The 26,894-nt window shown below is 59.2% G+C and overlaps 1 protein-coding gene across 27 annotated transcripts in view; it reads left to right on the top strand.

Moving 5' to 3' along the window:
* The window catches only part of MYO18A (myosin XVIIIA), a 141,906-nt gene extending 115,220 nt beyond the window's left edge, over positions 1-26,686 (top strand). For 18 of the 27 annotated variants that reach the window (XM_043531023.1, XM_043531022.1, XM_043531021.1 and 15 more), the window contains 12 exons: positions 1,392-1,496; positions 2,122-2,268; positions 2,671-2,784; positions 3,304-3,420; positions 3,858-3,941; positions 4,600-4,737; positions 7,376-7,561; positions 8,144-8,283; positions 9,456-9,500; positions 14,463-14,585; positions 15,913-17,285; positions 25,211-25,345. In XM_043531023.1, the coding sequence (XP_043386958.1) occupies positions 1,392-1,496; positions 2,122-2,268; positions 2,671-2,784; positions 3,304-3,420; positions 3,858-3,941; positions 4,600-4,737; positions 7,376-7,561; positions 8,144-8,283; positions 9,456-9,500; positions 14,463-14,585; positions 15,913-17,281 (2,568 nt within the window). In that variant the 3' untranslated portion in view covers positions 17,282-17,285; positions 25,211-25,345. Of the gene's footprint in view, positions 1-1,391; positions 1,497-2,121; positions 2,269-2,670; positions 2,785-3,303; positions 3,421-3,857; positions 3,942-4,599; positions 4,738-7,375; positions 7,562-8,143; positions 8,284-9,455; positions 9,501-14,462; positions 14,586-15,912; positions 17,286-25,210 lie in introns of all 27 variants that reach the window. The other 9 variants (XM_043531025.1, XM_043531029.1, XM_043531033.1 and 6 more) reach the window with 2 other exon arrangements.
* The last annotated feature ends 208 nt before the right edge of the window (positions 26,687-26,894 follow it).

Genomic DNA, 26,894 nt, shown 5'->3' with positions numbered 1-26,894 from the left:
GCCAGCTGCCTCCCTGCTGCCTGGCACCCACGTACCTCAGGCCTGCTGTGCCTGGCAGAGGACCCATGTCCCAGGTACAGCGGCCCTGGTGCCTGCCGGGCTGGCCCGTGCTCTCTGTCGGATGGAGTGGGGGACAGCCCCCTCGGGACACACAGGGTGTGGGGCGCACACAGCCCCTGGCTGCTCGTGACCTGGTGCTGAATGCTGCCATGAGAAAACACTGGGCACCGACTGCCAGGCAGTGTCAGGGGCTGCACCAAGCGACGTAGGGCTCAGCAAGGCAGGGGTGCAGTGCTCCTTGCTCGGAGGAGCTGCCATGTCTGGTCGTGATCTCCCTGCCACACTAAGCTGGGGGCCGGGCAAGCCAGTTCATCCTGGCCATGCTGTTGTCAGCTGGGACGCAGAGCGAACCGCTTGGCGGCGGGCTTGCTGCTCTCTGAGACACTAGGCAAGAGGGGTGCGGGTGGGGCAGGATGCTGAGTGCCCAGCTGCTGTCCATGGCACAGGGCACAGCCGGGGCACCAGCTTCTGGAGCAGCCACCTGCAGGGTATGGGCAGGGTCTCAGGAGAGTGGGGGTGGGCTGAGTTTGGAGAGAAGGGGGGGCTCTTTCCTAGAGATGAATCCCCTCTCTCCTGTTCCACTCCCCATGATATCCCTGGCCTGCTGCATCGTGTGTCCCCCCGAGCCCCGAAGACCCCGTGCTGTGGGCCTGGCAGTAGGGCCCTGTGATGTGATTGGCGGGTTGTGTTACTCTGGCTCCCCACGCAGATCTTAGCTGGCAGATGGCTCGGCCCTGGCCTGATGAGTTTAACCAGTCGCTCTCCTGGCCTGACGAGTTTAACCAGTCGCTCTCCCTGTCTGCTCACTCTGCCTGCATTAGCTGGGTCAGGCAGTGCGCTGCTCCTCTCAAATCATGGCACAGGGACCCGGGGCGGTCTGGAGCCAGCATCTCCCCACTTCCCCAGAAGGCTGGGGATGGGGTAACCCCGGTGCCCCTCAATCCGGATTCATAGCCCCCACTGTGCCAGTCCTAGGGTCTCTCTTGCGCAGGGACAGTCAGTATCACCAAATTGCCTCATGGATCATGTCTGCAGGAGCTAAGAGACGGGGTTGGGGGCCTGACTGGGACTGGGACCCAGGGCTCGTCGCGTGGCCCCCCAGCCGGTAGGTGACTGGCTAGTGCAGGTTAGGGTCCTTCCTGTGCTCGCTGCCCTGCCCCCGTCCCGCGCACTGCTCGCCCAGCCCCGCCTGTCCCTCCCTGGCCTGCTTGCCCGGCCCCCCGTCCTGCTAACCCGGCCCCCCACATCCAGCACACCGCTCTCCCGGCCACCCTGGCCCGAGTGTGCCTCATGGAAACCTCTTGCTCTTGTGTCTGGGGTGCCGGGCGCAGCTGAAGCAGATGGAAGTGCAGCTGGAGGAGGAGTACGAGGATAAGCAGAAGGTGCTGAGAGAGAAACGGGAGCTGGAGAGCAAGCTGTCTGCGGCTAGTGACCAGGTACCGCCCGGGCAAGAGACCCCGCTGGGGGGTGCAGCATGGAGCTGGACCTCCCAGGGGTTAATGGCCAGGACTGAACCCAGGTAGATCCGAAAGTCTCTCCTCCCGGGAGCACTGCTGGAAGGAGGAGGTTTGGCCCAGGTTGAAGCCAGCATGGCAGAGTGGGGCGTGGGCACCCCTGGCTGGCTAGTTCCTAAACCAGAGCGGGCCCCGCTGCCCCTGCCCCAGGAGCACTCCTCTGGCCTGCCGCTGTCTGGGGTGGAGCGGGCTCTGGGGACCAGACAGGTCCTTGGCTAGGAGGTCAGAGGCTGAGGTTGGCCGCAGCGAGCAGCTGCCTCCGCGGAGGGAGCATGCGCCCGATGGTGCAGGGCGAAGGGCCGTGCTAGAGTGGAGCAGAGGGAGTGCGGCGCCCACTCTGTGCCCGGGGGTCACCATCCCCTGCAGGAGCTGAGCCCCGGCGGGGTGGAGCAGAGCCCTGGGGCTGGGGGTTCTGCCCATCGCAGGTGTGGCGCTCAGGTTCTAGAGGGAGCCAATGCCCGTTGCTGAGGGGGCGGGGGCCTGCTCTGGGATGGAGAGCGTAGGGCGGGCGTGCCCTCAAGCCCCTGCATGGCCTCCCCATGCCCAGGTGAGCCAGCGGGACTTTGAGACGGAGAAGCGTCTGCGCAAGGATCTGAAGAGAACCAAGGCGCTGCTGGCGGATGCCCAGATCATGCTGGATCACCTGAAAAACAACGCGCCCAGCAAGAGGGAGATCGCTCAGCTCAGAAATCAGGTCTGCACTGCCCGCCGGGACCGTGCGTGCTCTGTGCCTGGCCCGGCCTTGTCCTCCGTGTCTCCCGAGGGGGGTTCCCAGCCCTGGTCACTCAGCTGATCTGAGCTAGGGAGAGCTGGGGGAGTTCAGGGCGGGCCCTTGGGGGGGGTTCCTGTGCTCTAGGCTGCCACCCCCCCTCTTCCCTGCTCCCCACGGCGTGTGCTGGCCGTGCCTGCCACTCCTGAAATGGCTCCTTGGCGTCACCAGTGCTGCTGCCTCCTGGACAGGCAAGGCTACCGCAGCCGCCACTCCCTGCCCCTCCCCACAGAAACCCCCGGGGCTGCCCCCAGGCTGCTGCGTGCGTCACCCATGCCATGACCCATGCCCGGTGCTGACAGTCCCCGCGTCGGGCTCTCTCTGCAGCTGGAGGAGTCTGAATTCACCTGCGCAGCGGCAGTCAAGGCCCGCAAGTCCATGGAGGTGGAAATCGAGGATCTTCACCTGCAGATCGAGGACATCTCCAAAGCCAAGGCAGCCGTGAGTGCCTGAGCCGGTTCCCTGCCCGCGCGGCTCCGCTCCCCCATGGCCTGCGCCGAGCCGGTTCCCTGCCCAGCAGGCTTGCCAGGCTGCTCCGAGCCCCATGGATCATGGCCAGCATAGAGCCTTATGGTTATGGCAGGCAAAGGGGGCCTGGCCCTGCCCTCGGGCCCCAGCTTCCTGTGGGCATGAGCATCTCGAGCTAATTCCTCCGAGCTCTCATCATCAATCTTGCTTGCGCAGGGGAAAGACCCCGAGCCCACCCCCGAGAGCCAGTCCATCCCTGGTCTGCGTCCAGCCCAGGCTCGGCGGTCTGGTGCGCTGGAAGGTCCATTATTGTCACGGGCTCTGGCCACCCCAGGCAGAACCTGTCTGGTGCCCAGCTACGGCAGGATGGAGGGGCACAGAGGTGCCTGCTGCTGGTGCCGGGTGGGTGGGGGGAGCCTTGGGGGCAGTGGTTGGGGGGCAGCAGTGTACATGGGACTGGCCAGCCTCACCTCTCTCCCGTCTCCCCCCCAGCTGGAGGAGCAGCTGAGCCGGCTGCAGCGGGAAAAGAACGAGGTGCAGAGCCGCCTGGAGGAGGACCAGGAGGACATGAATGAACTGATGAAGAAGCACAAAGCATCAGTGGCCCAGGTGATGCCACCTGTGCCCAGCTCCACCAGTCCTGTGTGCTGCTGGCACCCCCCCCCCCCCCAGCACCCTGAGCATGCCCCCCAGCCCAGCCCCCAGGCGCCCCGTCCACACCATGCTAGCCCAGCCTGGCACCACAGACACTCGTAGGCACCTCTCTGTGGAGGCTGGAAGTGAGGCGAGCCGCTAGAAGGTGTCTTCACCCCGCTCTGTAGTCTCAGCTGAGCTCTGGCTAACCCTGGCGTCCCAGCTGGAGAGCAGGCCTGGCACCCAAAGGGCACTGCTGGATTCCCCTGCTGTGAGCCCGCCCGGGGGCTGTCCTGGAGGCTGGCAAGTCCCACGGCCTGCCGTAGGGGCGCTGCGCCCGTGGCCCTGGGGCTGGCAGAGGGCAGCTGGCCTGGCTCTGGATTCTGATCAGCCCAGACACTCTCTGCCCACAGGCCTCCCGGGATCTGGCCCAGATAAACGACCTCCAGTCCCAGCTGGAAGACGCCAACAAAGAGAAGCAGGAGCTGCAGGAGAAGGTAGCAGGGTGGTCCTGGGTCATCATTGTGCCGGGGGGGAGCACACCCAGAGTACGGCCTTTGGGTTTGGGAGGGGCTGGGCCCCTGCGCTGCAATCTGGGACGCGAGCGACACGAGTCCAGCCGTTGGCGGAGATCCGCGTGCCGCTCCAGGTCCACAGCCAGGCTGGTTTAGCCTGATCCTCTCTGCAAGGGCCAAACAGGGGAAATCGCTGGCCCCTAGCTGCCCACGCTACATGTGTGAGTCTGGAGAGCCTGGCAGACCCCAGCAGCAAGCATGGGGACAGCCACCCAGCCTGGGCACTGCCTGCAGAGAGCCCCTACCTCCCTCGTCAATGGCCCCAGCCTGGCTCCCCAGCAGGGTAGCGCTGCCCAAAGGCCCCAGCACCTGCCGATCTCCCAGGGAAGAGGCCGTTTGGGCAAACAGGCGCATGGCCTGCAGTGCCCGTCCCCACCCCCGTCACCAGGGGGCTGGAGAGAAGGGAGCACCCGGCTGCTGAGGGTGCTGGTTCAAGGCACTGCGCCGGCCCCCAGGGGCTGGGTCTGTCTGCAGCTGAGCCGGATGTGCTGGCCCGTCTGGCTCTTCTCCCAAACCAGGATGGGGCCAAGCCTTGGTTTTTTCTTGGCGTGATCTGAGCTGCTGCCTGTCCTGTCCCCAGCTACAAGGGCTGCAGAGCCAGCTGGAGTTCCTCGAGCAGTCCATGGTGGACAAGTCTCTAGTCAGCCGGCAGGAAGCCAAGATCCGGGAGCTGGAGACGCGGTTAGAGTTCGAGAGGACCCAAGTCAAACGCCTGGAGGTATCACAGAATCATAAAATATCAGGGTTGGAAGGGACCTCCGGAGGTCATCTAGTCCAACCCGCTGCTCAAAGCGGGACCAATCCCCAGTCAAATCATCCCAGCCAGGGCTTTGTCAAGCCTGACCTTAAAAACCTCTCAGGAAGGAGATTCCACCACCTCGCTAGGTAACGTATTCCAGTGCTTCACCACCCTCCTAGTGAAAAAGTTTTTCCTAATATCCAACCTAAACTTCCCCCACTGCAACTTCAGACCATTACTCCTTGTCCTGTCCTCTTCTACCACTGAGAATATTCTAGAACCATCCTCTCTGGAACCACCTCTCAGGTAGTTGAAAGCAGCTATCAAATCCCCCCTCATTCTTCTCTTCTGCAGACTAAACAATCCCAGTTCCCTCAGCCTCTCCTCATAACTCATGTGCCCCAGCCCCCTAATCATTTTTGTTGCCCGCCGCTGGACGTTTTCTAATTTTTCCACATCCTTGTAGTGTGGGGCCCAAAACTGGACACAGTACTCCAGATGAGGCTTCACCAATGTCGAACAGAGGGGAACGATCATGTCCCTCGATCTGCTGGCAATGCCCCTACTTATACAGCCCAAAATGCTGTTAGCCTTCTTGGCAACAAGGGCGCACTGTTGACTCTCATCCAGCTTCTCGTCCACTGTAACCCCTAGGTCCTTTTCTGCAGAACTGCTGCCTAGCCATTTGGTCCCCAGCCTATAGCAGTGCATGGGATTCTTCTGTCCTAAGTGCAGGACTCTGCACTTGTCCTTGTTGAACCTCATCAGATTTCTTTTGGCCCAATCCTCTAATTTGTCTAGGGCCCTCTGTATCCTATCCCTACCCTCCAGCATATCTACCTCTCCTCCCAGTTTAGTGTCATCTGCAAACTTGCTGAGGGTGCAATCCACACCATCTTCCAGATCATTAACAAAGATATTGAACAAAACCGGCCCGAGGACTGACCCTTGGGGCACTCCACTTGATACCGGCTGCCAACTGGACATGGAGCCATGGATCACCACCCATTGAGCCCAACGATCTAGCCAGCTTTCTATCCACCTTATCGTCCATTCATCCAGCCCATACTTCTTTAATGTAGGGAGCTCCAGATGGTGCCCTGGCCCCACAGGTCGCGCTGTTGGGGGAGGAGGGGAGCCGGAACTCCTCTGAGCCAACTCCACTGCTGGCCCCGCATGGTGGGGAGCAGGGCAGCCCCATCAGTGCAGCAGGCTCCTCAACAAGCATGTCTGCCAGTGGCCCCTGGCCTGGTCTGCACGCTGGCTGAGAGCTCCCTGGGCATCTGGTGATCTGAGCCCCACTCCTCGTTTCCAGCCCAGCCACAGCTGGGCACGAGCTCCGGTGGAGGACTGTTCATCAAGGGAGGTTGGCAGCTGCTGCTCCAGTCATTCTGTGGGACTGGCTGTGAGTGGGGCCAGGCAGGGGAGCCCACAGCAGCCTCTCGGCCAGTCTGTGCCAGCACTGTGCGAAGCCTGGACCGAAGGGCGCCCCTGTCCCAGAGCAGGTGCTGCGGGTTTGGGCAGGGTTGATGGTGCCACCGGGGAGGCTGAGGGCTCCTGGTGCAGCGTTAACGCCGCCTGGAGTGGCCCGTGCAGAGCTCTGGGCTGGGGACACCGGCTAGGCAGCTCTCCGGGCCTTCCGCCGCCCACGGCCTGTTACCTGGACCAGGCTTGATTCTTCCTGTGTCAGCATCCTGCTGGGCCCTGTCCCCTGACCCCCCCAGCTCCACGCCTGCCTGGGCCGGTTATCCGCGGGTACTGATAACAATCATTGGCCGTCCAGCCGGTGCGCGGCAAAGTGCTGCTCTTGACTTAGTGAAATTATAGACTCTGCTGCTCCCGCTCAGTGCAGCCTGCTTTATATTCTGCGTTCGCAGCCCCTCTCTGCCGCGAGAGGCGAGGCGCTCAGCTCTCCCTCTCCGTATTGCCCTTCCCCTCTCGCTGGCGGGGCCATAAATATGCAGCGGATGGCTCAGCTGCCGGGAAGGATCGAGTCTATTTTTTCTCAGCGTTACAGGCTGTAATTACTTCACACAAAGTTAAATCTATTTTTCCAATTCGCCAAAGCCCCGCAATTGTTCTGCCCCCTCCCTCGCCCAGGGGAAGCGGCTCCTCCGTTCTCCCCCCGCCCCAGCCCCTCATGTAAATGCATGGCTCTGGGTTCGTTTGTTCCATTAGCGTTCAGTGGGAAGCGACGGGGCGGCGCTCGCTCCTGAGCCGGGCTGGGTAATTGCCATTCTCTGCTGCGATTATTCTTGACGAGTGAATATTGATTCTGTCAGGGCTGCCGTCTCCCCGTCGCCTGCTGCGGCTGGGCGGAGAGGGAAGGGGGGTGTGGGAGGGGGCCAGCATGGGGACTCAGCGGCCCTGTTCTGGGCAGGGCATCCAGGAGCCCCTGTGGCTTGGCAAGGCCTTGATGACTGGCTAACATCCCGCAGGGCTGGCTGTTGAGGTGGCCTGGCCCTAGAAGGCCCAAATGTCCCTGCTGATCTCGAGGGGAGCCAGGACTCCTGGGTTCTATTCCCCACCCTTGCTCTGCGTGACCCTAGCCACCTCCACTGCCCTGTCTGGGGATTGGGGTAACTGTGACCTGCCTGACTGTGCCCTGCGCCCCCAGAGCCTGGCCAGCCGCCTGAAGGAGAACATGGAGAAGCTGACGGAGGAGCGGGACCAGCGTGCAGCCGCTGAGAACCGGGAGAAGGAGCAGAACAAGCGGCTGCAGCGCCAGCTGCGGGACACCAAGGAGGAGATGGGCGAGCTGGCCAAGAAGGAAACTGAGGCCAGCCGCAAGAAGCATGAGCTGGTGAGGAAGCCTGGTCAGAGGGCGAGGCAGGGGCAGCCAGCCCCCCCTCCACCCCGCTGAACTGTTAGCTGATGTGATTGTGCCCTCGACTAGCTATGGGGAGCGCTGCCCCCAGTGTGCCCAGGGGTGGGAGCAGGGACCAGCCGGGATGCCCCTGTTGGGGTCGAATGTGCAGCCTTAAATATATGGGTCATGCCACTGATCCCCAAACATCTCTATGAAACTAGGCTGGTTAGCGTAGGTCCTACCCATAAACAGAGCCTGGCAGGGGAAACGGGGAGCTGGGCATCTTGAGAATAGCCCTTTAAAAATGGGAGATGGGCTAAATCCACCCCAGTGTAACTGCCTCGGGGAGGAGAGGGGGCAAATCTGCTCTGGTGTAACTGCCCTGTGACATGCTGGGCACACCTCTGGTCCCTCCCTGCCGATGGACGGGACTGGGTGCTGTGCTCCAGCTGTGGCCACCCTGGCCCCTCTGTGGGGTGACAGCGCATCACTGGGTTGGCAGTTCCAGGCTGGCACTGGCTGCCTCTCTGTGGCATGGGGCTGCAGCCAACGTTCACTGGGTTCGCTTTCCCCAAGGAAATGGACCTGGAGAGCCTGGAGGCCGCCAACCAAAGCCTGCAGTCAGACCTGAAGCTGGCGTTCAAGCGGATCGGGGACCTGCAGGCTGCCATCGAGGACGAGATGGAGAGCGATGACAACGAGGACCTCATCAACAGGTGGGAGCCGCACGGTTACCTACCGGAGACCCCCGCTGCCCCTCACCCGCCAGGGCCCGGGAAACTCCCAGTCCTATTCATTCCTTCCCAATAGACTGGGCAGGGCTGCCCCATGGCGAAGCTGGTGGGGTCCCCCATGGACATGCTGCAGTCAGCCACACACCCCCTCCCCACCCCCCTACCCCGGATAGCGGTTGCTTGGGTGCAGAGCTGCTCTGTGCCTGGTGGGGCTGGTTCCTTGCAGCAATTCAGGCAGGTCGGATCTTATCTCCCCCTGCTCCAGTTCAGGCTCTTCCTTCCCACTTCCCCTCGCCATAAAATGGGAGAGCAACTTCTGTTTCCCGGAGACTTGGAAATTTATGGGACGAGCCAGTGTGTTCCTGGGGAGTCCCTGCTTTCTGACCGTGACAAAAGCTGCCTGAATTCCGGCCTGGCCCGCCTTGGCCTCACATTGCCGCTTGCAAAGCAGGCACTTGTTTGTGGTGTTGGGTGCGTCTGCACCTTCCGAGAGTGGCTGGGAGGTGGGATGGGCTAGTAGATAGAGCACTAGACTGGGACTCTGCCAGTGGCCTGCTGGGGAACGCTGCACAAGTCATTTCACCTCCGTGCCTCAGTTTCCCCACCTGTTAAATGGGTGTAATGACACTGACCTTGGGAAAGAGCGTGGAGAGCTGGGGATGGAAAATGCTCTCTGAGCTAGGTGTTATGATGGGGCACGCCTGCACCCCGCCCCCCCCGCCCAGCAGGGGGAGCAGCTGAGTACTGCCTTTTGCACCACAAACATGGACGATGTCGGGGTACAGCCACCCCAGGAACCAGCATCAGAAAGCATCGCTAGCAACTCCAGTGCCAGCCGCAGGTGGCTGGGGCACCGGGCTAGGGCTGTGCGCTGAGACCAGGCCCAGCCGCGAGGACTCTGGACTAGCACTCAGCAGCCCTGGGTTCTGGTCCTGGCCCCGGCGCGCTGTAATCTGCAAGTGTGGGGAAGTGCGTTGGGCTCTCCACACAGGAGACAGCGCTGCTGTCCACCAACCCCTCCTTCCTTCTCCCCCTCCCCCGCTCTGCTCTTTGGTTTGCCTCGGTTTGTTTCTGTTGTGGTTTTGTTCCGTTTTGCCTCTTTAAGTTCATTTATTTTCTTTGTCCTCCTGCCCCCTTCCACCCCCCATTCTCAGTTTGCAGGACGTGGTGACAAAGTATCAGAAAAGAAAGAATAAACTGTGAGGATCTCAACTCTCCTTTGCAATTAAATAACCCCTTGTTCCTAACCCCGAGCATGCCTGGAAGGAGCCCGCCGCTGGGCCCTGCATGTCGCCCCCCCCGCAGCGCGCTCCATGCATGTGCACTAGCCCTAACCCTCTAATAAGCAGCCACCGGGCTGTGTCCCGACCACTGCGCTCAGCCGCTGGCAGCAGGGGCTGGGGACCTGGGGAGAGGGCGGGCCGGGAGCCTCTCAGTGCCGTGAGGGACCAGTGCTGGAGCCGCATCGGGTATGCCCGTATCTGGAGGGGGCTGTGTCACTGGGTGGGGGGCGTCTGCAGCTCCTGGCTGGATGGTTCGGGATGGCACTGTTGCATGCTGGGATTGGCAGTCTGCAGGGGCTGCATTGTGAGCATTCAGCCCACAGCTCACTTCAGCCATGCCTGGAGCAGCTGTTCGCATCACACCAGGGTCCGCAGGTAACGCTGCCCGCGCAACTGACAGGCTGCGTCTCTCCCCCGGGAGTCCTCCGTAGCCGCTCCTGGAACGGAGAGGAAATCAATTATAAATCTGGATGTCCTGGGAATATGATGAGACAATAACTCATCCCTTCTCCTCACAAGGCAACAGGCAAAGCTGTGCAAACCTAGGACAAGTGCCCCCTCCCCCCAGGCCCCCCCCCAGAGTGACTGCTCCCCCAGGCTCCCTGTCCTTGAAGCCCCATCAGATAAGCAGTGTGTTCTACCTGGGAAAGGACAGATAGCAAAGAAGGTCCCCAGTTGTTTGCCTTCTCAGTGGCTTCTGACCTCTCCAAAGCCAGAACAGCGCCCCCAGTGGGGGAGCAGGCCCCAGTGCCGCAGCTGGCAGGGAGTGGGGATTTGTGGGGAGCGTATATTGGCCGTTTAGTTTCAGATGCCATGCTGGGTCAGAGCAGCTGGTCTGGTCTCCGGCCTTTGGCATTGGCTGATGATTGATGCTTCAGAGGAAAGTGTAAAGCCCCACTGTGCACCTGGCCAGTGGAGCAATTGCGTGTGGGTGAGAGTGAGTGATTCCCTTCAGTGCCCAGCTGCGATGCCCTGAAGCCCGAGGTTTAGTGATCGCAAATGGTGCCATTGGGAACGTCTGGTCCGTCTGGGGCTTAAGCGTGGAAGCATGTGGACCACTGCCATTAGCTGCTGCTCTGCCCCGATGGAAGGATCCCTGGGGGGCTCTGTGCTGTGCCCGGCTCTGTGTGGCTTGCAGAGCCTTCCTCATGCCCTGGATGTGAACACGAGGAGTCAGGTGCCGTCCCCTGGAACCCGAGGCTTGAGTGTCTCTGGACTGGCTTTGCCAGTGAGGTCTCTTTCCTGAGGCAGGAGGGGCCGTTGGCTGTGGAAGGATCTATAACAACTAATGATAAATGTAAGTGTGTGTAACAGTGATAGAGGGCCATTGGAGCCTTGTTGTCACACACAATTAATATCCTCCGCAGCTCAGTCCCCGTTTGTTTGTTCCCTTGTGATTTGGATCCCAGTTAACTAATGGCACGCTAGTCTGGACATAAATTGTGTTTGACATCAAGTTTAATTCTGACGATTTAAAACCTCGGCTGCCCCCAGAGTTTGTTTATGGGGCTCGTTGTTTTTAAGGAAAATAACAAAGTGTTGTCTGCGCTAGATTGCAGAGGAGGGAGATGTTTGCAGGATCGGGTCCAGCCCGTTGCTTTGAATTGAACAAGGAGAATTCGTATTCCGGGTCTATAATAGCCCGTCCCCTGTGTGATGCCGCCCCATGCTCCCCGGGCAGAGAAGAGCCCTGAGGCTAGGCGGATAAAATGCTCATTTAAGATCACATTATATATCTGTTCCCAGGCACACTTGCAATTCTAGCAAAGTTACCTTGGGTTCCCAAGAGACTTCCTTCGCTTTTACCAGCCAGTTAGTGCTGGGGGAAGCCAGGGCAGAGTTATTGAGCCGAGTGAGGTGGGAGGAAAAATAACGTTTCGATTTACTTATAGATACAGTTGTTATTGCTATAACCCTAATGAAAGCAGTAAACAGTTATGTATTAACAGAGATTTATACAGAACTGCTTTTAACATGGAGAGAGAGATTTTGCAATGCATGCAGCACCTTCTTTCTAAAGGCAATCGATAGGGTTATGAACGGTGGTTATAAATTAGCTGGTTTAAGCCAGATAGGGCTTTCTTTATGTGTGTGTGTAAATCAGGCGGCTCTAGCATTACGGAGGGGCTTGCCTGCCACTGTAAATCTGCCCGCCACACTTGGGCACCCAGCCTGCCAGAGTCATTTCCGTTCTGTCTGCTAAACTCCTGTTTACCCAGACACATCAGCATAGCTCTTCCTTGCTGTAATTTTGCACTTGATGGAGGCCTATAAAATGAGCCCACTTATTTCCCTCCCAATCCTCTGCTCTTTGCAAATTTGAAATTTCACTCGCTCCCAGAACTGCAGCCTGTTTCTTGCTTTTCTTTCTCCCCTTTGTTATTTATTCGGGGACATAATTCTGTTCAGAAGGGCCTCTCCTGCTGATACGGATGAAAGGAAATGTATCCCTTGGGTTGGGGGGAAGCCCAGCAGATCCACAGTGAGGGACATTTTGAACAATATTTTTCTAAATTTATACAAAGCATCTCAGCCTGCATCCCAAGCCACTGTCAGTGTAATTGCTGGGGGAAGCTGTCTGCAGAGCACAACCCACTGGCTTGCCCCTGCTGTCCCAGGACTGGTCTGCTGGGGTCACCTCTCCGCCTGAAAAACACAGGGTTTGACTGGCCGGCTTCAGAGCCTCGTGTTGCAGCCGTCCTGGTGCCTTTGCAGTGACCGTGGGCGGTGCATGGGGCAGCTGCACCAGGGCACGTAGAATCGCACAGCATGTGGGGTTATTGGGTCCAGTTGAGCCGAGGCCTGGTTTGGCTGCCCTCGGAGAAACTGAGTGTCCCTCAATCCCCTATTGCAGCCTGAGCATGTGTGTGTTCTCTATCACATGCACACAGGCTGCAGCCCCCTGCTAGCCCAGCCCTGGGCTCCTGCCTGCCCCCCTCTCCCAGCTCTGCCGGTGCCCCCCAATCCCAACCCACACCCCCTGCTAGCCCAGCCCTGGGCTCCTGCCTGCCCCCCTCCCCCAGCTCTGCTGGTGCCCCCCAATCCCAACCCACAGCCCCCTGCTAGCCCAGCCCTGGGCTCCTGCCTGCCCCCCTCCCCCAGCTCTGCCCTCAAATCCCAACCCACAGCCCCCTGCTAGCCCTGTCCCCCACACCCCGCAGCTCTGCTGGTGCATCCCAGTGTTGCCCTGCAGCAGCCCTTGCTGTTTCGCTCCCAGCCTGTCTGGAGCAGAGATCGGTGTTCCACATGGCTGGGTGATGTGTGTGCTACCAAGCATCTCCTCTGCAAACCTTGCCTTATGCACACACAGCCCCGCAGGCCTGGCCCCGCTATCCTTTGGGGAAGCATTTGGAAGAGGAGTTCCCTTTCCTTCAACGCCCTTTGCCTGTCTCCTGTTAGAGGGGATCTTGGCTCTGAGCCCAGGGCTCTGATCGATCCAAGGGCGCAGCCGGTTCATAATATAGCTGTATTTAAATGAAACTAATGCGAGCCCTTTGCACAGAGTTCCCTTGTCTAATTGAGAGCACAGTTGTGGAGATGTGAAATTTCTGGAGCAGTAAGAACTGCTCAGTAAAAGTGTCTGTCCAAGGTGTGGGCCTCGCCATTCTCCCCCATGGCCAGTTAGCCAGCGCACTGCACTGCCTGCTAATGGGAATCCCATCGTCCCCTTGAACGTTGCAGGGGGCTTGCCCTGCTGGAGCTGGTTAACGTGGGGGGAGCAGCGCTCGGTGCACCGTGTATTGCTAAGCAGTGCTGCTGCGCTTAATGCCTGTGCGTTAATTCACAGTGCTCTGGTCCCCCAGGCATGCCTGGGAAGGCCACCTCACATCCCAGTCTCCCTGCGCCAGGCCCTGAAAACAGAGCCTGACCTCAGCCAGCGTCTGACACAGCTCTGAGGCGGGCAGAGGCCACACTTGCCCATGAGTGGGGCGCAGGAGAGGGAGCCAGGACTCCTGGGTGCTGTTCGTCCCTCTGTCACCCACTCGGTCCCTGTCTGGGCACTGCCCCGCCCCGCGAGACGTGGGCCTGGTGCCAGGAGATCTGCGGCGTCAATGCCATTGTGGGTGTTTCCAACGTGGGCAGGGCAGGTCCACAGCCCGTTGGAGCTCTCTGAAGTCGATGACGACATTCCCCCAGCCATGCAGAAGCACTGTACCAGATCAGCCAGCCAGCTCGGGCCATGCCTGGCCAGTGGGGGAAGTGAATGTGGAGCCCCTAATGCCCAGGTCTGGGGATGCTGCTGCAGTGGTGTAGGAGAAAGGGACAGTCCCTGAGGGCCAGGGCCCACGCCATAGGGCATTTGTCCCTGGAGCCCCAGCAGGGGGCGTGCTCTTGGGTGGGGGTCCGGGGCATGAATCCCCAATGTGCTCTGACGCCGGCCCCTCATTCTCGCCGTTCATGGCACACCACATTGTTCCCTGCACGCAACAGCCTTGTCCTTACAACATAGCCACAGAACCTGTCGATGGGAGCCGAGCCGGCCCCATCTGGCTTGGGTCGCTGAGTAGCACAGCACCAAACGGGGCCAGGGAAGAGCGCGGCTTGCACTGCCCACTCGTGGCCAGCTCGCAGGTGGGCTGGGGTGTGGGAGACGGGCTTTGCCGGGAGTGATTCACTCGGCTCAGGGTCCGAGGTAGGATCCCTGCCCCAAGAGGTGGCCACGTGTTTGCCAGGCCCTGCCCCCGGGCCGAGCTGGCTCTGCCCACATCGAGGGATTGGGAGCCCAGTGAGATGCTTGCCCGTTCCCCTTCCAGGCTGAGCTGGGAACATTCTCCTGGGGGCACGGAGGGCAGCACACGCAGACCCCGCTTGGCAGGGGAGTCAGGCTGCCAACCTCGGGTGCTAATCTCCCCCCGCCTGAATCTCTTCCTCTGGCAGCGAGGGTGACTCCGATGTGGACTCGGAGCTGGAGGACCGCGTGGATGGAGTGAAATCGTGGCTGTCCAGGAACAAAGGCTCCTCCAAAGCAGTCTCCGATGACGGCAGCTGGAAGAGCTCCAGGTCAGTGTGCAGTCAGTGTCCCCGGGGAAACAGCCACTTGCTTTCGCTTCTCCCCATAGCAACCAGGCGGGGGCTGGGGAGGTGGCGTGGGGGCGGTCGCTGGGACTGGGGCTGTCACCCAGGCAGCTCTCATGGCACTTCCCTTCCAGGGACCCTGGCTCAGCGGCCCCATGGGGGAGGGAGTTGGTCTCCGTCACTCAAGCAGGAGACAGAGCGGGTGCTTGCCTGGCAGAGCCCCGCACAAGAGGGGCAGGGTCGGGCTGAACTGCCGTTGGGGTGCAGGGTTTGCCAGGGCTCAACCCGGTTGTGCCATCCAGGCGGGTGCGTAACCCTCTGAGCACCCCAGCAGCCAAGCACAGGCCACCCCCAGCCACGTGCTCCCTGCAGAGAACACTGACCAGTCGGGGCTGGGCCTGCAGTGATGGCTCCCACAGCTGGCCAGGAGCCATGGGTCCCGGGCCAAGGGCCGGTGGCTGGCGTGATGCTGGTGGGCAGAGCAGTAAAAGTATCCGGCTTCCCCTGCTTTGTACCCCTGAGAGGCCAAGACCCGGGGCCCCACGGGAGTGTGTATTGATTTCAGGATAGAGCAGTCATTGCTATGGCAACTAAGCGCATTGAATTTCAAAAATATAAATCTGAAGGTACCAAAGACGTCTGAGCTGGAGCCGCGACCAAGCCCCCGGCTCCCACTGCTCTGTCCCTTGGTTCGCTCAACATGTGGGATTGCTGTGAGCAGGGCTCTGTCCGTGGCTTTTCCCTGTGCTTCAGGGGAGTGCCCACGGGGCTGGGCAGGCCTGGCACCCCTCGCCTGGAGTGCCACGGGAGCCGGGAGAAGAGGACTGGAACAGCTTCTCCTGGGGAAAGTACTGCCTGATGAGTACAGATTGGTTTGGTATAAAAGCAATTTCCTGCTATGGATTCAGGGATCCCAGGGGCTTCTCCCCCCTCCACTGAGCCAGGGGAAGAGCCGAGGCTATTTCTCTTAATTGGTTTAATTTATTCGGCGGTGCAGATGTCAAGTGTTTGGTTTTGGGGATAATTCCACCTTCTTGGAAGTTGGCTCTCAAAGGTAGTGGCTCCAGGTAGTTGACAATGAAATAATTGAATGAAACGTTTTAAAGGGGGATAAAAGCGATGGGATAGAACAATACCCTAATTTGCATGACATTTCCCAGGAAGCTATTTTCCACTGAGGCAAATTATTTAGCTGGGTTTGCTCTGCTGCCTTCCTCTCTCCTTCGACTGGTGTGTCTCTCTGATCTCACCTGCTATCTCTCTCTCCCCCCTCCCTCCCCATTTGCTGCTGTCCACTGGTCGCTCTCCTAAGGTCGGCCCTGAACTTAGCCCCCAAGGAGAGGAAGGAAGGCAGAGAGGCCGAGGAGCGGCCGGTCTCTGTCATGAGCTCCCTGAGCTACAGGAAACGCCTCAACGTGAAGGACTCTATTGGCGGCCAGGGGGACGAGGAGACTCTCTTCTCCACCCTGAGCGAGCGGCCGGCCTCCCCAGACAGGTCTTTCCGCAAGGCCAAGCACAGCTCGGCGGCCAGCAGCCAGGAGGAGACCGGCTCCATCTGCTCATGGAAGAAATCCCCAGGCAGCGAGGACCCTGAAAACAGGGGCTCTGTCATCTCCCAAGCCTTCTCGGAGGCCAGCAGCAGAGCCCGGACGGGGCTGGAGAAGAGGTGGTCTGTCACCACAGCTGACTTTGACCAGGCCTCTGCCCTGTCTGCCCCGGCCAGCCGGGCTGCCTCCTCCCGGCGCGGGCTGGAGGGTGACGAGGCTGACGCTAGGTCTACACTGAGCTTCACGCTGTCAAGCCCGGACAGCTTGCGGCGCAGCACGTCCCGGCTCAGCGAGCCGCTGGCTGGCGTCTCCAGTGCCCTCAGCCCCCCACTGAGCCACCGGGCAGAGCTGGGGCTGGAGACCTCGACCCTGGGCAGCCGGCTTGACTCCCGGCTCTCCCTGAGCAGGAGCCGGCTGGATGAGTTGGATGACTTGTCTAGTGTGGCTCTGAGCGACACCCGCTCCCTGTACAGCCAGCACTCGCTTGGGCGCAGCTTCTCCGTGCCCCCCCGGCCCAGGACCTCCGCCTCCGATGAGGTGCAGCCGGAGGTCTCAGACATCCGGCCCGTCAGCCACCGCTCCTACCTGGACCCTGACCTGGAGGCTGCCATCAATGAGGTCCTCAGCTACAAGCCCATCAAGTTCAAGCGCTCCAGCTTGGACCCAGACTCGGAGGAGGAGGACAAGAGGAGCGTGCGGAGCGCCAGGAGCGCCACCCGGCCGGAGAGCTCGGAGCACTCCTTCAGCAGCCTGCGCCGGTCCGCCTCTGCCTTGGACTGCTCCCGGCCTCACGGCAGCAAGGGCCGGAGGAACAGCAGCAGCTCCGAAGATGATTCCTCGGAGGAGGAGCGCAGGAAGAGCGCCAGGAAGCATGCCAAGAAGAAGTCCAAGAAGAAGAAGAAGCTGCCTTCAGATTCGGAGTCCTCCTCGGACTCCTCGTCCAGCTCCTACCACAGCAGCTCCAGCGTCAAGAAGGGCCCCAAGAAGAAGAGCCCAGCCTCCGAAGGGGAGGGAGCCGCGGAGGGGCGGGATGCAGAGAAATCAGGCAAGCGCCTGAGGAAGGAGGAGAAGAAGCGGAAGAAGCAGGTGGACAGCCTGATGATGAAATACCTCTACCGGCCCGAGAGCGACTAAGGCAGTAGGTGCCGAGTGGTGTGCAGTGCCGCATGACAGCATGCCCGTGTGCCACTAACCTCCCTCACCCTCCACTCCCTGCTGCCCCTAACCCCTCACCCCACCCATCCGGCAGCATGCCTCTGAACTCACTGCCCCGCCCCCAGCTGCCGGAGCCTCTCTGTGGGACAGATCCCAGCTAAGCCGGCTACTCCAGATAAATCAATCACACTGCAAGTCTAGAGGGCTGGGAAACCCTAATAGTCTTGGGCAGGGCGGATCAGCTGATTTACCACGCTGGGCGGGCTGTAATCCCGCCAGCCTGGCACTGTTCCGAGAGGGGTGGGCCATTGGGGCTCACCGCGCTGCCGACGCTGGCAAAGCACTCTGGGGTTTGCAGGCCTGTGTGGTGTAGCTTGTTTCCTGAATTACTAACCCTGCCAGGGCTGAGCCTGGCATGGGTCCCACCTTCGTCGGTCAGCCCCCTCCACCCCACTGCTGCAGTGAAGCTGCCTGTGCTCATCATGAGGCCACATCACGGATGTGGGGTTTGGCCGGCGCGGCTGCTTGGCAGAGACCGGCTCGTTTGAAAACCTGCTGGAAAAGGACACCACTCCAGCCGCTGCAGCCCCACGCCTCACCCCCATGTAACTTGCTGTGGGGTGAGGCGTGGGGCCTGCCTCTGGCTTTCATACGCTCCCGTGACAATGCAATCCAGGCAAAGACAGCGGGCGCGCAGAGTGCGGGCAAGATCCACAAAGGGTTTGTCGACGTAGGCGGGTTTTTTCTGCTAGTGTATCCCTTCCAGGGATTAGCGGCTGGCATGCACAGGACACTGAGAAGCACTAATCCCTCCCGGCCTTTCAGAAACTGTTAAGTACGCGGCTGTATTTATTTCTCCTGAAATTAATGGGTCACAGTGCATTGCAGGATCTCCCGGTTCAGACTGGGGATTAGTTACTGCAGGAAAGCGTCAGGCTGTATTTAAAAAGGTCTTAATGAGGAGCATGTGCTGCCAGAATAAACCTGCCATGGCGTGGACAGCTCCCACACCCCACTGCTGCAGACCCCCTGCATTCTCATGGGCAAACTTTTAAAAGCCATGGAAATTATCAGATGTCTTCATGCCCTGCCCTCTTGCTCTCTCCCTGCTGGCCTGCAGGAAGCCCTGAGCACACTGACTGCTTCTCTTGGGCCAGAACTTCTGAGGTGTTTTAACTCCGAGCCAGAAGCACCCATGCTGGCCCCAACTGAGGGCTCCTTGGCACCCTTAGACGAGGCTGCTGGCCACAGAGCCAGTGGTTTTCTCAAGCTCCCACACTGAGTGTGCTGTGTAACGTCATGCCCCGCGCCTCCACCACGCAGTGAGAGTCAAGGTTGCTTGTCACCAAGGTGGACCGTGCAGGCTTCCCAGAGTTCAGGGGTGTTCAGCTCAAGGGCTGCCGGTTCAGAGCCATCCCTGTGTAAAGCAGAACCGTCTGCAGCTATCATCAGCTCCGGTATGGAGAGTGGCCAGCAGAGACTACACATCCCAGCATGCAGTGCTGCTCCAATCAAGCCGGTGCACTGCGTGCTGCCATCTGTCATCTCCGCTCTGGAAGGAGGAGCTGGCTCTGCGGGCTGGGTCCCAGCCCCCTTGGGCTGTCCTGTATTTATAGAGTCCCCTTTCGCAGAGCTCTTTCCCCCGCCTTTGTGATTCCAGGCAGAGTGGTTTACTGGGGGGTGCTTTGAGACTCCCCTGGGCCCACTCTGGGCCAGGGGCGCGCACCATGTGATTGCTGCTGCTGAGTCCCCATCTGAGCCAGGTTATGCGTGCACACCGACAGGCTTGTCCTCCCTCCCAGCGCCCCGGACCATGGGCTAGATTGCACCCCTACCTCCTGCGCGGGGACTGTCGGCTTGCAAAGGTGGGGACGAGGACTGGAGTCTGTCAGCAGAAGGGCATGCGCATCACCCTTCTGCTAGATGGGGCGGGATCTGAGTTACTACAGAGAATTCTTTCCTGGGTATCTGGCTGGTGAATCTTGCCCACATGCTCAGGGTTCAGCTGATCGCCATATTTGGGGTCGGGAAGGAATTTTCCTCCAGGGCAGATTGGAAGAGGCCCTGGAGGTTTTTCGCCTTCCTCTGTAGCATGGGGCACGGGTCACTTGCTGGAGGATTCTCTGCTCCTTGAAGTCTTTAAACCACGATTTGAGAACTTCAATAGCTCAGACATAGGTGAGAGGTTTATCTCAGGAGTGGGTGGGTGAGATTCTGTGGCCTGCATTGTGCAGGAGGTCGGACTAGATGATCATAATGGTCCCTTCTGACCTTAATATCTATGAATCACCCTGACGTCCCTGGCCTGCTAGGGAGCCCTGTGCACAGGCTGGAGTTACTGACACACCCGTTGCAGGGTGTGTGTTGTGCAAGGGGGTGGGCAGGGGGCAGCCGTGTGTAACTGCAGCTTAGTGAGCAGCACTGATCCTGTGCCAGAGGCGCTCCAAGGGCAAGGCGCGGTGGGAGTGGCTGGGCTCCAGGCCCTGCCCTGGCCACTTCCCCTTGGAAATGGAAAACTTTCCGTTAATTCCTCCCGCTGGGGATGGGGACATGTGATTCTCCCCAGAGTCAGGAGGGCAAACTGGCCGTATGTCCCATGAGCAAACCCGGTATCGTGCTGCACACGGAAAGCAGGCAGTGCCATGGGCCCCTGGGCGTTCCCTGTCGGATAGGAGTCTTCACTTGCCCTCCTCTGTGTAGATCCCCAATGCCATCCCCATGCCCTGACTATTCTGGGATTTATGGGACAGCAGGTTACCTAGAGAGAGAGAGAGACACCCTACCATACACACACGGGTACATATGGCATGGTGCGGGAGAGGGGCACTGCTCTGAATTGGGGCAACCAGGCTCTGGCTGACTGGCTGGGCTCCCTGGTGGAACCAGGGCCTTGTTCTGTGGCTCTGGTCACTTTTTGGCTCTTTCTTAAGCAGGCAGTTGGGTGGGAGATGTGGAGGGATGAGCTGGAAGCGGCTGGGCTCGGGGAGTGTGGAATGGTCCCAGGATCACGCCCCGGGAGCCCACGTTTGGCAGCACAGCTGTGCTTTTCAAGCTCACTAGGGGAATGTGGGTTGCAAGCTGCTGAATGCTCCTTGTGGGCAGGTGGTGTGGGGTCACTGCCCCCCCGAGGAGTGGTGGAGGGGCCCGGCACTTGGCATATGACACAATCTGGGTATTGAAATGGCAGCATTCCCAGCTAGCTCCCCACCTCGGTCAGGCGGCAGGTTGTGTTAGGCTGTCACTGGTCCGGCAGCCAGTGGGAGAACTGCCTGGCCTGAGGTGCCGGTCCTGGTGGGCATCGGGGGGCTAGGTGGGCGCCGTTTTACCCAGGTCAGAGATCTGCAGGAGAAGCCAGTCAGGAAGGGCAGCTCTGGGAAGGCTGTGCAGGGAGGGGGAAGGGAAGCGACTGCGGTTGGGGCCGGGGTTTTTTCTGGCAGGAATTTATTTGTGTATTAAATTGTTTCCGACAGCTTTGAATGGGAGAATTATCTGAGAAGGAAAGAAGCTTTTTAAACAATTCTTTTAAAGTGTTCAATTGCCAGAACAATCCCCTGCAGCTGGGGCTGCCGCGCTGCTTGTTTGTAACGTGTGTGACGCCGGAGCTGCCCTAACGGAAATGGAGCCGGCAGTTCCTCCTGTCTGGCCAAGGCTGGCGTTAAAGGGTTCGAATCAGCGGCTGGGCTCCGAGGGGACGTAAGCGGGGGAAGGCGCAGAGTGGAAGGGGTGTGCACGTGAGATGACTGGTGAGCAGGACAAATTAACAGGCAGTGACGGATAATGTAGCCTCGCACCTTCCTGTTGCTGGTCCTGCCATGTGCCGCCTTGAATATAAGTGAAATCCACTTGTCAGCTCCTGCTAGGTCGCCTGGACTTGGGTGGCTGAGCTGGATTCCCGGAGCTGAGCGAATAGGCAGGGATTTAAATGTCTGTAGATGTTGGATGGGAATACGAGGTTGGGTTTGTCGGCGCGCTCGCCCCACACACCCTCGATCGGACGAGTTTCTCTAGCACAGACGCTCGCAGGAAGCAAATTTTCAGGGTGAATATTTGCTGAAGGCAAAGCCCTTCTTTAAAATTTGCGCTGTTGCTTAGTAACAGTTATCCAATCAGGAAACTGAAATGGTCCCACGTGACCTAGGTAACTGCCTACCCAGCGCAAAGTTCAAAATTCAGATAGTGAATTTTCTCATTTGCAATTTCTTTTCACAGGGACAAAATAGGCACAAAACTTTAAATAATGAACAAATTCTGCAATTTCACAGTCTTCCTGAGCAGATAGAGGTGCAATTCAACAAATGCATGATTTGCTGCAGATTACTTGCTTAGCTCTGCTAACTCCAGGGGAGAGTAAATCGCTCCAGATGGTCTGAAAATGTCTTAAAAATAATAAAAAAGAATAATGAGCCCTCGTAAAGAAAGCTGCCAGGTTGACAGTCTGCTGTGGCAGAGGCGGTCCTGGGGGAACCCAACATCCATGCCAATGCACAACTCTCCCAATTATCCGTAGCTGAATGCTAGTACTTAAACACTAACCCACACACCTACACACCCACACAAACACAACCAGCTTTTGGGAACAACAGAAACTTTAAACGTCTCCTCCTTGCCCCTGCATTCCAATGGGAGCTGCCTTCCCTGCGTCTCTGTCCAGCAGGAGGCCCAGCTGGAGCCAGAACCTCCTGCTGCTGATTTGCTGGGTGTTGTGGGCAATTCACGGATTCCCTGGCCAGAAGGGAGCACTGGATAGCACAGGCCAGAGACCTGCCCCAACAAGATTCCTAAGGCAGAGCTGTAAGACAAACATCCAGTCGGGATTTTAAAATGGTCAGGAATGGAGAGTTCTTCCTCCGCCACCCCACAGCCCTGTCCCTGGGTAAATTGTCCCAGTGGTTAATTCCTCTCACCGTTACAAGTTTACGCCTTATTGCCCGTCTGACTTTGTTTCGCTTCAGGTTCCAGCCATTGCACCCTGCTAGACCCGTCTCTGCTCGGCTTAAGATCCCAGTGTCAAATATTTGTTCCCCGTGTAGGTACTTCTAGATTAATCAAGTCATCCCTCGACCTTCTCTTTGTTCAGCTGCATAGACGGAGCTCCTTTCAGCATTCTAAGGCAGGTTTTCTAATCCTGGCATCATTCTTGTGGTTCTTCTCTGAACCTTCTCCCATTTATCACCGTCCTTCTTGAATTGCATGCGCCAGAGCTGGACACGGGATTCCAGCAGTAATCACTGCAGTGCCGCACACAGGGAAAACAACCTCTCTGCTCCGACTGGAGAGTCCCCTATTTACATATCCACAGGTCGCTCGCATTAGCTGTTTTGGCCACAACGTCGCACTGGGAGCTCACGTTCCGCAGATTCTTCATCGCGACCCCTAAGTCCTTTTCAGAGTCCCTGCTTCCCAGGGTAGAGTCCCCTGTCCTGTAAATAGGGCCTGCCGCCTTTGTTGCCAGGTGTATGAGTTTACAATTAGACATAGTACAACACATTGTCTGCGTGCACTCCGCTTACCAGCAGAGCCAGGTCACTGCACCAGTGACCTGTCCTCCTCGTTTACCACTCCCCCAAGTTTTGTGTCATCTGCAAACCTTATCCGTGATGATTTTATGTTTTCTATTGATAAAAATGTGAAATTGCGCAGGCCTAGGACTGATCCCTGCAGGATCCTGCTAAAAACTCACGCGCTCAATGATGATTCCCCATTTCAACTTGTATTTGGAAGCCTGTCAGGTAGCCAGCTTTTACTCCCTGTAACGTGTGCTGTCTTAATTTTATAGCTTTCTGGTTTTTAATCTAAATGTCATGCTGAACCAACCCAAACACCTTAGAGAATCTACGTATATGATGTCAACACTATGACCTTTATCAGCCAAACTTGTACTCGCGTCAAAAAGAGATATCCAGTTAGTTTGAGCAGACCTATTTTCCATATAATTAATTATATTACCCTCCTTTAATTCTTCATTAATCAAGTCCTGTGTCAGCGGCTCCATTATCTTGCCTGGGATCGATGACAGGCCTATAATGACCCTGGTCATCCCATTTACTCTTTTAATGCTTTCTTCCATTTTCTGGACACTTCCCCAGTGCTCCAGGACTTACTGAAAATCCAAAATCTAGCAAGCTCCTCAGCCAGCTCTTTTAAAGATCTTGGATGCAAGTCCGTTCCCTCCTTTCTGCCTGTTTCCCAATCTATAAAATGGGCCCCTGTCTCCGAGCAGGGTCTGGGTAGCACCTGGTGTGGCGCTGGTGATGTCTCGGTCCTGTGTGGAGTAGTGGAGGAGAGATGGCAGTGCGAGCAGTGGGGGATCCTGGGGCGTATTTGCTGTTGTCTCAGTCGGATGCTCAGCTGCCACTTGCCATGGACATGTGCTGGCAGCTTTGCTTAGCCGTTCCCGGGCCCAAAGCAGGGCAGGGAGCGGTGGCAGGGCTGCTGGTGCTGTGCTGAGGTGTCCCAGTGCCAAGTAAATGTTGGAAAGCTGTAGTAAGGCTCGGTCTTCCTGGAGTCCCTTTGACCTGAGGTCTAAAGCCCTTTGCAAATGTTAGCTACTCCCCACCCCATGGCTGGTACCCCCGGTTGCAACTGGGAAACAGGCAGAGACCAATCCCAAGACTGCACTTGGGCCATTAAAGCACAGCCCATCCCCTAACATCTGGGTGTTCTCCAGGGGTGGGGGCAGGCTGTGCCGGTGTCCCCATAACGGACGGTCCCCCTCGCTATCTCACTCATCGGGGCTCAGTCCTGCTCGGCTCCCCTGGCTGGCTGCAGGGCCTGGGGCCCGCGCTCAGGGTTGGCGAAGGGGGCACGAGGAGGGGGGCGGTGCAGAAGGCTGTGCACAGGAGCAGAGCTGCGGCAGGGGTTCAGATGCCTGCGAGCTCGAGTGGCCATCAGCACAGGACAATAGCGCACTGAGCCGGGAGAGGCACACTGGCCTGCCCAGCCCTGTGCTGCCTCTGGGGGGCCCATGCCGCACCACACAGTCCCCGCCCCCAGCTTCCTATGCCCAGCCTCCCCCAGACCCACTATGCCAAGCACCCCCCCCCCCCGCCCACAACTGCCCTGTACACCACCACCCCTGCCCAGCACTTCCCCCACCCACAGCCCCACAACTGCCCAGCACCCCAATGCACGGAGATCTCCCACGCCCTGCACTACCCAGTGCCCTTCCCCACGGCCCCCCCACTACAACTACACAGCACTCCACACACACTCCCCACTGCCTAGCACTCCAAAACACACAAACCTCCCCCACTGCCCAGCGCCCCCCACCCCCTCACAGATCAGCACCTCCCCACAGAGACCCACCCTCCATGCCCTGCCCCCCGGCCGCACTCACCGGCCTGCTGAGCCAGCGCAGAGCAGGGATCACCCCTCCCAGCACAGTCCTAGGTGGCAGAACAGCTGACGCTTGGGAGCACAGTGTGGTCCAATCCTCCAGGGCCGGCCCCCCCCCGCCCTACCTGCCTGGCGCTGGTGCCCATGTCAGAGAGGAGGCGTTTCCTTGCAGGGGTGGGGCAGCCAGGGAGCTGGGTGCTGAGGAAAGCTGGGGGCCTGCTCCTCTGAGCCCCCTCCCAGGATAAGAGGCCTTGTGCCTGCGGAGACTGCCCACCATGGCCCAGTCACTGGGAACTGGCCTCCACCCCACCAACCCACTTTCCTGCAGCGTGGCCAGGCAGCTGCCGTGGCCTGGCCTCCCCGCTACCCGGCTGAGGCTCTGGCTGGCTTATGTTGAGGTTTGGGGATTTGGATCTGAGCCCCGGGGTGGGCACTGGAAGGGAGCCCAGCCTCACGCGGGGAGCGCTGCTGCTCAAGGCAGGGTCTGACATGCATCTCCCAGCGGGAGTGTGTGCCAAGGTGATGTCTGCTCTTCCCTACCTGTTTGCCAACTGCCTTGTTCCCTCTGTGCAGCCCCCCCGGCTACCGCCGACAGTTAGCCTGCGACAAATCGGAGGAGGAGCGAGCCCCTTTGGAAAGCACGCACAGGTCCAGGTACTCCTCCAGGAGCCACCTGAGTGACAGCGACACAGAGAGCAAGCCAGCGGAAACCTCAGCATAGCCCCGGGAGGCTGCCTGGAGGGACGCATTTTCCGCAGCCTCAGAAATACTCTGCCTCACAGATCCGTGAGCTGGCCCATGCCAGGCCTCGGCGACCCTCAGACCAGCCTCCAGAGAGCTCCTGACAGCCCCTCGGCAAGCGCCTTGCCTGGGAAATGCTGCGTTTACAGATTGTCACCACCTCCGATGTCTTGTGTGCACCCAGTATTTCCTGCACGGTGGAAAATGTTCATCTGAAGCCCTCTCTTCCGACCCCTCCCTCCGAGCGACCGCAGCCCTGTCCGCGCGGGCGAGGCACCAGCAAGGCTGGCCGACAGCAGCTGCAGTACCCTCGGATGGGGTGAGCTGGCACCTCCGGACCAGACTGGGCATTGTGGGGCTGGTCAGTGTTCCTTCCCCGAGTTCCTGCCAGCTTGCCCCACCCCTGCGACCCCCGTGGCCACCTCCATTGCTGCTCCATTCTCAGTGGAGGGGAAGCTGAGCTGGTCTTCAGGGGCTTTTTTCCTCCTCAGTGCCTGCTGTCTTTTTATTTTATAACTGAACACTCCCCCGCCCCCCCCGCCCGTGTGTGTCTGGCGCCAACGGGAGGGGCCTGGCAGCACCCGTCTCCACCCTCACTCCTTCCCTTTCCCCTGAGCCAAAGGTGACACTTTCTGATCTGGCTTAAAAAACCCAGCGAAGAATGAAGCTGGTTTCCGGGTGCAGCTGTCAGCGGGGATCTGCGTGTGACAGCACAGTCCAGGCATGCCTGGGTGTGCATCTCGCACACTCACGCTCACTCTGCTGCTGCATGTGGGCTTTCCTTGCACATGGTTTTCTGTTCCCCAGGCATGGCGATTTATTTTGGGTCATTTCTTTTTCCAGGGGCTTGTGCCTAGCACACAGTTTTGTTTGAAATAAAATGTAAGCCTGCCCCTGTCCACACGCATGTGCACACGCGCACACACGGTGTCTGGAGAGCATATGCGGCAGGCGCTCTGCAGCGCACACACATTCATTCACACCCACACTGTCTGCTGAGCCTCTGGGCAGGAGCTCCACGGCGCCTCCTCTGGACATCCAGAATAACTGCATCTGCTCACTTTGGGAGTGTGCCAGGGCTCTTCTCCACAGATGCCCCCCTACTGACGCTGCTGCCTCCAGGACTCAGCGGCTGCCCCATGTCCCCGGAGCCAGCTGTGCGGGTATGGTCATCTCTGCTGACTTCTCAGCGGCTGGACTGGACACTGGGGAGCTGCCCGGCCCTGCCTGTCTGGTTTGCACTAGTTCGGCTGTGCGTCTTTTCCTACCCGTTTAAATATTAAATGTCATTTATGGCTGGTGACGCTGGCTCCTCCCCTCGGGTGGTTTGTTGCAGTGCGGGGAGGGGACGCGAGGTGGGGGCGGGGGTGCACCGGCGTGGCCGGGTTTAGCACTCGGACAGGAAGTGGTGGTTTTACTGCGGGTAGCAGTGCAAACGCTGTGCAGGGCACGGAGCCTGCAGGGGTGAAGCTTTTGGGGAGGGATGCGGGGTGCAGCGATGTGAGGTAACCCAGCG

Source organism: Chelonia mydas, chromosome 17 (genome assembly GCF_015237465.2).
Source record: "Chelonia mydas isolate rCheMyd1 chromosome 17, rCheMyd1.pri.v2, whole genome shotgun sequence".
Taxonomy (NCBI): domain Eukaryota; kingdom Metazoa; phylum Chordata; order Testudines; family Cheloniidae; genus Chelonia; species Chelonia mydas.
Note: the sequence above shows the minus strand (reverse complement) of the source record. Positions and strands in the feature narration are given on the sequence as shown.